This window comes from Manihot esculenta, chromosome 14, assembly GCF_001659605.2.
Source record: "Manihot esculenta cultivar AM560-2 chromosome 14, M.esculenta_v8, whole genome shotgun sequence".
NCBI lineage: Eukaryota > Viridiplantae > Streptophyta > Magnoliopsida > Malpighiales > Euphorbiaceae > Manihot > Manihot esculenta.
The window spans coordinates 1,585,324-1,597,238 of NC_035174.2; the positions used below are offsets into that span (position 1 = coordinate 1,585,324).

The window sequence follows — 11,915 nt, forward strand, 5'->3', positions numbered from 1 at the left end:
TACTATCAAATAAGATATCCAACTAACATTGAAATTGAATTCTCATCTCTATAGAGTTTTATAAAGAAGTGGGTTTGTCCTTTTTCAGTTCCTCTATTCTCTTGTTTCTAATATTATATATCCTTGAAATTGAATTGTGGCATTAAAAAATAGGAAGGAAATATAATATAACAATAATTAATTAATTGATGAGAATCCATTTCTTTAGGCCAGATGTTGTAGTTTTGTGTGCCATCTTTTATTGTCGGAAGTTGTCGCCTTACAAGAAATAAAATATGTATAATTTTAGATAGCATGGGATTTTATATATATAAATAAATAAATGGTTCAATAATTATAAACTACAAATTTGTATTGAGATGGGATACAATCAATCAAGGAATTTATATATAATTAAAATAATATTTAAAGGTCATCGTGATAAAATTTAAATTGGTTATTTTCAAGAAAGTCTTCATTCAATATGCAATTCTAGAGATAGCTAGTGTTTTTTTACTATTTTCGTTTTATAATTTTATTTATTTTTTAATTATATCTATTTTAAATTTTAATAAAAATTTTAAAAATGACATAAAATTATAATAGTTAATTTATATATTATTATACTATAAAGAAGAATAGTAGATAATAATTTTAAAATAATTAAAAAAATAGATAAAAGTTTCATTTATTAAAGTTTTAAATTAAAAAAAGAAGCTGAAAAATATAGTTAAAATAAGAATTATTGTGACTTAAATTTAGAGAGGGAAAAAAAGAAAACAATGATGGCAGCTTAATGAAAAGTATTAGTTGTTAAACACTAAAATGGAAAAAGGAAAACCATAAAGAAATAAAACAAAAATAAGCTTCAATAATAATGACACAAAGATTCTTAATTAATCCATGATGTTTACTTTCTCTGTGATGATAGGGCCCCTCCTTCAATCATTATTCATTTTTATAATTTAATATTTACTGAAATTAAATTAAATTCTATTTATTGTGGATGGAGAATTACAGGTGTGTTAGTAATGATTATGCAGTAAGAAAAAAATAAATTTTATTAATAAAAATTAATGCATGATAAAACGGTGTCGTTTAAATTATCTATTTTACCATTTACTGCGATGTTACTAATATAGCCCTCAGTGGCTGCAGTTGGGGAAAATCTGCAAATGACCTGGAGAAACTGATGGCTGATAGGACGGACTTTGACCAAAAGTGAAACTACAATATGAGTCAATTATAGGTTGTAATTAAGGTGTACACACTCCACGAATCTGATCCGCTTAAAATTGTTCATGCAAATCCAACGGTAGATATTACGCACACAAATCTTTTCTTCCTTCCACTAATATTCTTCAAATTTTTAAATAGTTAATTAATTAAGTCCTTAATACTAATTGTTTTCAATTGGAAATATATTAAATAATAGAAAAAATGCATCATAAAATTTGTTATGCATAGATATTGGGAGTTGGAGTAAAGACTTCCAAGTACCTCTGCCATACTCTTTTTATATTATACCAATTTCTACTTTCTCATTATGCTTCCCTTTTTTTTCATTTCCTTTTATATCTTTAAATAAATTTTAAATTAAATTACACTTTAATATTTAAATTATATTATAATTAATAAATTTAAAATAGACATTTAAACCTTTATTTTTATTATCACTTTATCTATTTCTTCATCGGTTTTAATTAAATCTCTAAATTTTTTTTTCATAATATTCTTATTACACTATATAATACATATATAATTCTCTTTTTTTCTTCCTTTCCCGTTCTGTAGTTTTTTATGTATTAAAATATATCAGTTTTTAAATTTAAAATCTGCGATTTTCTCTAAATTTTTATCATTTTTAAATTTTTTAATATCAAATTAAATTAAATGTATAATATTAACTTATTTCTTATTATATACAAATATAAAATAATTTAAAATTCTCTAATTTGATATCATTTTTTAAATTTTTTAATATAAAATTTAAGTAATTATAAACACTTAAATCCTTTAATTTTTATATATTAAAAGTCTCTAAATTTAAAATTTACGGTTTTCTCAAAATCTTCTCCATTTTTTATTTTTTTGATATCAAATGGAACTAAATATGTAATACTAACTCATTTTTTTTACACATAAACACAAAACAATATAAAATTTTCTGATTTGTTACCGTTTCACAAAATTTATTAATATAAAATTTAAATAATTATAAATAATTAAATTTTTTAAAATTTATACATTAAAATAAATTATTACTAAATTTAAAACCTGCATTTTTCTCAAAATATTCACTATTTTTAATTCATTCTATCTTTTACGGTTAAGCAAATATTACAAAATAAACATTTTCATTCATTTAAATACCTCTTACAACTAAATTATTTTTATTATTACAAACAATAAAAATATATAAATTAAAAATAAATTTTTTAATATACATTTATCAACTTACCATTTATTTTTAGAGAAGAAAATTTAAAAAAAAAATATCTAGATTTTTAGATGTAAAAATGGATTTTATATGTGTTTGTTTAAAGTGTAATAAGAGTATTGCGAGAATGAAAAATAATTTTTAGAAGTTTGACGAACTATTTAATTTTAAATTAACAGAAAAATATATAGAGAGACTACGCCACGTGAACATAATGAAAATATAAAAATTTAAATATTCAATTTTAAAAATATGAGAAATGATATTTTAATTATACTATAATTAAAGGACTAAAATATAATTTAGTTTAAATTTTATTCATTTGTGTATTAGCTGCTTGTACAATTAAATGATAATCATAAACTGAACTGTTTGTGATAGTCTTCCCTATTTTATTGATGAGATATAAATAAATAAATAGATAAAGGTATTCATAGTATTGAATTTGCATGACATGCTAGTAAATATTTTCTGCTTTCATGTGAAATTCTATCAAAAACACTTTATACATTTTTATTTTATTTTTTTCAAAAAAATTATATTAAAAAATTTAGAAAATTTAATTTTAATTGATTTGTAAAACTTTAAATAATTTGAATTATAAAATAATCATTCTATATGAAAAACATAAATTAAATTTAAGAGAAAAATTAAAAATTTTATCAAATTGAAATATATTTTTATCAGTTTAATAATGATAAAAAAATATTTAAATTATCTAAAATTTTATAGAATAATTAAAATTAAAATTCATATTTTTTTAAAAAATATAAATTATATAAAGTATCTTAATATTTATCAGCGTGTCAAGTCAAATTCAACAGACTTATTTATCATTATAAATTTAAATTTTTTTTTTTTTTTTTTTTGCATGGTTTGAAAAAAACTCTTTTATCTACTTTACCGGCTTCTGTGGTGAGAAAGCAACTTTCTTAATTTCATGTGACCGGTGAAACCAGTGGAGAAGTGGCGCTAGGATTGCAACTATCGGATTCTCCTCTGGATTGTCTTTTTTTTTTTTTTTTTTTTTTTTTTTTTTTTTAAGTAAAATCACTGTTCTATTATGAAATAAAGAGCGATATGGTTATACCTAATTAGATTTTTTATCTAAAATATAAACCGTTAGGGTGACATAACGACGAATCTATCTAATAAAAATATCAGTTTTATAATCTAACCAAAATTTAAAATTATTCAAAATCAAATCCAGTTAAAAAATATCTAAATGTGGAGACTGATTATTTGCAAACAATTCATAAAAATGTAGTAATTAAAAGGCAAAAATTTCGATTATAAAGAGCAAACGAAGAGCTAAAATTTTTATTTTTATCAAAAATAAAATGTCTAGCTTGTAACTAATAATTAAATCATTTAATGCATTAACTGTATGATAATTGCCGAGTTCTCGACAGTTTCAACACAAGACGATCATTGCTTTCGTCTATTCCGATATTTGACTGGATGAGCCACTTCACCGTTACCTGTCAAATTAACATTTGCAAGGGTGTGGTTAGAGGCATTCTATTAAGAAAAAAGAAAATCTGTAAATCATCCTGTTGAAAGGAAGGAAAATCAACATTATTAAAAAATCGAAATAGATATCTTTTTGCCTCTAATTGTATAATAGACGCTCTTCTAAAAGATGACATAAATCTGCCAAAGAGGTCTGTATATTCTGAAAATTAATTGGATTGTATGCGAGAAATATTCACACCATACATAAATAGTAAGAGATGATCGAAATATCTTTGAAACTCTTAATAGGGACAATAACATTTTATTCTTCATCAATAGACATCCATAGGGGAAATGAAAAGAATGAGTTAAGTTTAAGAAAAAGAAAAAAAATGAAAGTATTGTATCACAAAAGGATGCTATAAATCTGCAAAAAAAATCTGCATATTCTGAAAATTAATTGTAATGTACGTAATAAATATTTCTATCATATAAAAATTATAAGTAATGATTGAAATATTTCTAGAACTCTTAATAGGGATAACAACATATTTTTTTTATCGATAATCAATTGAATTCGGGAGTATTATCGCTATTCTCCTCGGGATTGTTTTACTATCGAAATTTGGGCTTCAAATATGTTGAATTCTCTTTCGGCTTTACACTTTATTTCTTGTATTTAGACCTTATGGATGTTTAGATTTTATGTTCTTAGACTAGACATGTTTTCTCATCATTAATGATATGTGTTTATTAACAAAAAAAAAAAAACAATTTGATCGCTTATAATTACTCACAAATTAAAAGCGATAAAAATTATTTTTTAAATAAAAAAAGTGATTGTTTAAAAACAAAGTAAGGTCTGGAAATTGATTAGCAAAAGACCCAGCACTAGCCGTCTAAGTGAATTTATTAGCCGGAGTAGGAGAGTGTGGCTGCGGAGTGTGTAGAAAGGAGGCGGACAAGACCGTGAGAGCACCCAAAAGACAAGGACAAGGAGAGCCATTTCACTTCTTAACTCGGTTTCTTTCTCTTCAAAACCCTACCTCAAATATCTCTTCTTGGGCTTTTTATTATCAACTTATAATTCACACAGAACCGCAAGCAACAGGAGCCTCACTGTCTTTCCTCTTTCTGTCTGTCTTTCCTCGGAAAATCAGCACCACATATCTCCCCATGGAAACTTATGAAGCAACAAACATACTGTTGTCCAAGATCAAGAATATAGACCCAGAAAACGCTTCCAAAATCATGGGTTACATCCTCATACAAGACTTTGCTGACAAAGATTTGTTTTCTTTAGCTTCTGCCTCCGAAACCCTTTTGCAAAACGTGGTTGCTAAAGCCAAAACCCACTTGGGACTTTCAACGAACGCATTATCCACACTTTCTGCACCATCCTCTCCTTTGCCTCTTAATCCTATATCAAGACCTAGCTACAACCATAACCCATTTTCACAATCTTCTGCTAAAGCTAATCCTTTTGTGGATTTTACGAAAAACCCATGTCCACATTCATGGCCTGCTTCAATCTTGACAAATAACAGTACTGCCGCCTCTATTAGCCCAAAGTCAAGCCCTTTTTTGTCTTACGATAATATACGTGCCGGTTTTGCTTTGGTGCCTCCATTTTCCAAGAATGGTGGTAATGGTGGCGGGGACGCCAGTAGTAACAGCACTGATTTATTTAATGAGCATCAACTAGATGAATATTTTTCGTTCCTTGATGATTTCTCTCCAAAAAATGAAGAGTTTGTGGACCCAAGGTTTCAATTGGATGGTTTAACTATGAATAATGTAGATAGCCAGTTGCATAGGAGGAGATTCTCCGAGAGTGATGCGTGCTTTGGTATTGAAGATGGGGGTTTTGGAATTGGTCATAGACCGTGTATGTATTTTGCTAGAGGTTTCTGCAAGAATGGGGACAGTTGCAAGTTTGTTCATGGTGGCTTTGATGGTGACAACATTCCTGAGGTTAGTGGTGGCAGTGTAATCGGGGGTTCCCTGAGGGAAATGAATGGTCTTTATTTGCAACAACATGAAGAAATGCTGAGAATCAAGGCTGCCCAACAGCAGCAAAGGTTGGCTTACAGCAAGTACATGAATTTTCTTTTGCAGCAAGAGAGTGATCCCCAAAGGTATTTTGAGATTACCCATTTTACCTTTTAGCATTTTCTCAAGTTGTCAGCACTCTATTTTGATGAAGAATACTTAGAATTCTCTCTGATGTGCTATGTATTTCACATTTTGGTTTTGGCGTGCAATTGTTACGTGTTATTATTATTATTATTTTTTGTTATGTCTTTCTTATGATTTTTTTGTATTTATTTGAGTTTGAATTTGTTTTGGTGTTGTGTTTTTTATTCTGGCATGGCAAATCTTCTTATTTAGATGTTATTACGGTATCAGTCTTGCTTTAGATTTTAGAGAATTCGATTGCCTTCTACATACTTGTTATGTGATGTACAGATTTTCCCCTTTCCGGCCCCTTACTATCTTGTTTCAGGACTGTTGGTCTGCCTTATGAAAATAATTATCCTGAGGATGTCTTTTATTTATGCATAGATTTTTTTTTTTTTTTTGGCTTTTAGGGTTTGTTTTTGGGCTGGTTGTTGATGTTATTTGGACTTCATTCAGTTCTGAAGGGATGATATATGATATAATAATGGACATATGTATCTGTAGATAATATTCAAAAATGCTAATGGTGTACTTTGGGGGGTGGGGGTGGTTTGACCATTTCAGAATTGGGGCAGCATCAGTGATGATGGGTGATGAATTTCACAGGTTTGGCCAGTTCCATTCTGAAAGGAATGACCTTTTGGTAATGGCAATGGAAGAAAAGGCAAACTCGGCTTCCAGGCAGATCTATTTGACGTTCCCAGCCGACAGCAGTTTCAAAGATGAAGATGTATCAAATTATTTTAGGTAAATTGCTACAGTTTTAAATATTTGTTCATTTATTTGTCTTGAGGATGCAGTCTGAATTTAATTTGGCTGCACAATTAGTGCTGAGAATTTAAGGTTGGATGCTGACTAGGTAATATGTAGGCCAGAAAGGTCTCTGTACAAATATAGAGTATCTTGTGAAAATTCCTACAATAGTTTAGAGTATTGGGAGCTTGTATGCTGCCATTTGTCTCGGAGAAGTGTTTGAATGTCCTTGATTGCCATCATGTTACTGTGTGCATTCCTTTTAACTACTTATAGTGAATAGGTGGATGCCTATGGAACTTTAACCTACAATTTTGGTCACTGAAATTATGTTTTGGCTCACAGAAGTTTAAAGTAGTCGTTTCAAGGAACTTATGGTGGCTGGGTTATCCGAGAAAACAAACTATTAATCAAATTGAAGAAGGAAAATCATATCCTTATCTCATGCTGCAGATTGCAGTAATTTTATATGAATATTGCAGATATTAATGTAGGCTGTGAGCCTTTTGCATAGGAAGAATGGGAAGGTCAGTGAGTTAAACTGATCTCTGTGAAAGGGCTTCTTGCTTTAGGATTCCTTGGAAGCATGATTTTGTGAATCACCAAGTGTGATGTCATATCTTATATCATTCTTATATATAAGAGTCCACTATTTGAGTAATATAATTAAGACAAGTCCAATATTTTTTCTAGCTCTTTCGGACCAGTTCAAGATGTCAGGATTCCATATCAGCAGAAGCGGATGTTTGGATTTGTTACCTTTGTCCATCCAGAGACTGTAAAGCTTATATTGTCTAGGGGGAACCCTCATTTTATTTGTGATTCGCGTGTTCTTGTTAAGCCATATAAGGAAAAAGGAAAAATTGCAAACAAGTATGGCATCTTTTCTCTGTATTGTTTTTATATATTTTTACTTCTTCCCTCACACTGTCATTTATTGATGTTTTACTTGTTAATGGAACAACCGCAGGAGGCAACAACTAATGGATAGGGGGGATTTTTCACCGTGTTCTAGCCCTTCTGGGCTTGACCCTAGAGAACTATATGATCTTCAATTTGGTGAGTGAAAAGTAAATGAGCAAGCGTGCATTTGTTTCCAGAATTTGGGAAATGTTTGGAATTGTTCTTTATTCCTCCATATTTTTTTTATATTTAAAAGCATATAGAACACTGCAATTTGTTTGTTGAATCACCCTTTTCTATCTGCAGGAGCAAGAGTGCTCTACAATACACAGGAGATGATGCTGAGAAGAAAGCTTGAGCAGCAGGCTGAGCTTCAACAAGCAATTGAGCTCCAAGGGAGAAGGTTGATTAATCTGCAACTTCCAGATTTGAGGGGGGATTATATTCACCATCACCAGCGAAGTATGTCGGCTGGTGCATCAGTTACTTTACCCCCTCATGCTTCTGCTAATATCAATCGAACTCTTACTTCTGATGTCAAGAATCAGGATGTCATAGAAGGTTGGCTAATTAATGGTAGTTGTTTAATATTAGCTTGGCATTTAGAGCATGCTGTGGATAGAAAATCTTTGCTTTGGCTAATTGGCTTTCTTTTGTGGCAGACAAGGGTGATAGCTCAGTTGCTGCCATTGGCTCTACTATTGCTGTTGCTGAACAAACCCTTCAGCATGAATTTAATCAAGCTTGTATTCAGAGCAAAGATACCATCAATGGTGAGGACAGACTTGATCCTGAAAAATGTGGTACCAATGAATGGTATGGAATTTTATTTTTGAAGAGTCTTGTGTTACATCAAATGCCTCTTGATTCTTGCATAATTGCTTTGTAAAATTCTACGGGCTTTCTGGATGATTTCTCTTGTACACTTATCTTTTTTAATTGTTTTTTTCATTTTCTGGTAATTATTTTTAGTTGTGGGAGGGTTATAGAGCATGGTCTTCCTGATAGTCCCTTTTCTTCAACTAAAAAATCATTGGGCAATCAAGGTGAATTTTCCCCTCCTTTGGCAGAAGTTAAAGAAAGCACAGAGTTCTCTGCCACTTCATATTCTGAAATTAGTGCATCACTTCCCAATTCTACTAGTGATATGGCTTTCATTGATAATGTGAAATACTAAGGTGCGTTCCGGCCTTAATTTGCTGTTTTTCTATAATTCTATCCTCATACACATCTAGTGGTAGGATGTTAATTCTGATTCATCAGAACTTTGTTTCTGATATATTTTCTCTCTTTGTTAGACAAGAAGCTAGTCATGTAGGTAATAATGATTAGCATGAACTGATGAACTTTGCTAGGGTAAGAGATCATTTCTTTCTTGATTCTCTAATTTTAGAAGACAACAATTGTCATATCAAATAATTTTGTTATCGTGTTGGGTTGATGCAGAAAAATAGAGCACATACAAAGAAGATCCTGTAGATGTATAGCCCAATTATACCAGCACCAAATGGTAGATCTGTAAAGAATATCTCAGCAAGATTGCCGTCATCATCATGATCATCAATACGATACTACTAACAGCAAAAGCATATTTACATACATAATGAACTGATGAACAAATTTGAGTAGGGTTTCTTTTTGTTACTTTTTGCTCTTTTGTAGGCTATGTTGTGGACCACAGACTGAAATAGAACTAAAGAGAATGACTCTTGTTACAATGTCAAGTGTACATCTTAGCAACATTTACTATCCTTCCCTTAAAGATATCCTATTATTACACTCAGTAGAAGGAAGTATAACATGCTGAATGAGAGATGGAAGAGAATGAGTGGATAACTTAAGCAGTTGCTACTTTTTTATTAGAAGAAACAATTTGTATAGTGGTCATTAGCAAGTTTAATCATCCTCTTCGAAGTATCTAACAGGCGGGCAGAGTGAAAAAGTTAGATAAGAAAAAGTTGGTGGGTGAGATGGGCTATACTTTTATGTGATCAAGGCATACTTTTTTGGGGACTCTTTTGTCTCATTTTATTATTTTTTAGGTCCACATGTGGGGAAAGGGCCACTCTTTATCACATGGGTGCTGACACACAATACCAGGTTATCACACACTGCTTTCTCTTTCAGCATATTGAAATGCATAGTTCTGAATCTTTGGTATATGGATGCTTTATGCACTGTTTTCTGGTCTGTTTTCAGTTTATAGTAGTTCTGCATGTGCTGCATTTGTTGCTGGGAACACTTCTATTCTTTTTAACTTGTGATGTTTTTGAATTCCAGCTTATGTAGATAATCATTTGCTACTGCATGGAAATTTAAATCATTACAGGTATAAATAAACCTAAAGAGGTTATATTTGTGGCGCTAATAATTATGTACTGTTTTTCAAGACATGTTTTGTCCCTACGGAATTTGTTTTTATTTGAAATTGCATTTAGGGTTTTCTTCATGTAGTTCAACTTGTAGCATCAGGATTTCAACCAAATTAATTCTCCATGATTGCATATTTGTCTCAACTAATACCAGTCATTTTCCTGATAAGATCATTCTTGGATTTTGTCTGCAAGTATTTCTCCTAGCTGTAGAGAAGCACATGGACCACCATGGTTGACGCTGGACTGGTCTTTTTCTATGTTAAATTTTTTTCTTTTTTTTTTTAACAGAGATGTCTTGTCTTCTTATAATGCATTGACTCTTCTGTGCTAGGGATGTTAACGTGTCTTCTTACCTGTTGCAATCCTAATTTGTTTTCATTTTTATTACGTACTTGCTTCATATGTTAAATCTACTGTCAAAATTGTTTGGTTTTGTTTTTATTCCACATGGAACTCTGACAGGGACTCGTGTCGTTGTAATTTTATTCATTTTTCTAAAGGAGAAAAATAATTGGTAGATCTAATTGTGAGCTAAACCCAAACTACTGGACTATGGCCCAGCATAAAAATATTCTAAAATATTGCATAGTTGCACTGATGTAATGAATAATAAAGATAAACAAAAGCAGCCCAAAATCTCTTTATGTGCGGGAATTATAATGCTTGTTCAGCATTCAACATGGGTTGGTCCTACAAAAATAATTTTGCAACATATCATGTTCTTACATGAATAGATTTCTATAAAATTTTGAATATATTTACTCCAATTTATCAATAATAATTCATTGATTTATCAATAATGGGGACACATGCAAAAGCCTTGAGCCTTGACGAATGCAGAGAAAAGAGAGAGGTCTCCAATGAGCAGGTGGGGTAGGGCCAAGTTAGGCAGTGATGATGAGCTTGAAGAATTCAGCAACCCAACAAGACCAACACCCACCTGAAACCTGCATAATACATTATTATACATTTGATTTCTTTCAATCTCCAGTCCTTATTTGACATCGAAATCTGATCGTTATGTGACGCCTGATGGTCCCGTTTTAGAAAGAAAGCAAAGTCCCACTCCTTATCATTATTCTGGAGGTTCAGCCCAATAAAATATTCACATGACACACTCCTGTGTCCTCTAAAGCAAGCCCATTCCTCTCATTTGTCTGTCAGCCCAAACCAATCCCCATCTCTGAGATGGCCACTTCGAGCTTCTTCTTTCTCTCTCTCTCTCTCTCTACTAATCATTTTTAATTAAAGAAAATTATGAAGTTTATGGCCAAATTTTAAATAACTAAATGTACGTAACAATTAATCATTAGTGAGTACATATGAACCTCGTCAAAACATATGCATGTGTCCCTGGGCTGGCAAACAAGCACTGTAATATTATTATTCTTGAGGGAAGAGGGAGAGTTTCACATCAATGCCGCATCAAATCCATGCAACTGAATCCAATGGTGGGATTTTGTCTCCATCAATTGAATATGCTCCCTTATCATGCTTCTTTGGTTATTGCAGGCTTAACTCTATGTTCTATATGCTCCTCGCATGATTTTTTTTCTCATACTATGTCATTCTGGAATCTCTCTCTCATTTTCATATTGGAAGAAGGGAGCAACCACAAGGAATGAGAGTTGTTATTTTTGCTTAGGCAAACACATCATCAAGGTTAGTCTGTTTTTGTGTTTTGAGTTTTTTGAAGCTGTGTAAAGGGTTTTTTTTTTTGTACAATTAACTTCTATTGAGATTCAAATTCGAGATTTATCCAATCAATAAACTAAAACTCATTGGTTGAAGCTGTATGAAGTTAATGGATTCATTTTCTTGATCTCCTA

General features: G+C 31.0%; 1 protein-coding gene across 8 annotated transcripts; it reads left to right on the forward strand.

Annotated features, from left to right (window-relative positions):
• Positions 1 to 4,754: 4,754 nt before the first annotated feature.
• LOC110599648 (zinc finger CCCH domain-containing protein 55) lies at positions 4,755 to 9,453 on the forward strand. 8 transcript variants are annotated; one of them, XM_021736144.2, is made up of 8 exons: positions 4,755 to 6,012; positions 6,662 to 6,802; positions 7,502 to 7,681; positions 7,779 to 7,867; positions 8,018 to 8,272; positions 8,374 to 8,527; positions 8,684 to 8,889; positions 9,010 to 9,067. In XM_021736144.2, exons 1-7 carry the CDS (start codon positions 5,051 to 5,053, stop codon positions 8,886 to 8,888), a joined length of 1,986 nt encoding a protein of 661 aa, XP_021591836.1. In that variant the 5' UTR covers positions 4,755 to 5,050; the 3' UTR covers position 8,889; positions 9,010 to 9,067. The 8 variants fall into 8 exon arrangements, 5 of the variants coding, with proteins under 5 accessions (XP_021591836.1, XP_021591835.1, XP_043806239.1 ...); XR_006348462.1 differs by having other exon boundaries at positions 4,756 to 6,012; positions 6,620 to 6,802; positions 8,374 to 8,484; XM_021736143.2 differs by lacking the exon at positions 9,010 to 9,067 and adding an exon at positions 9,158 to 9,453 and having other exon boundaries at positions 4,756 to 6,012; positions 6,620 to 6,802.
• Positions 9,454 to 11,915: the final 2,462 nt, after the last annotated feature.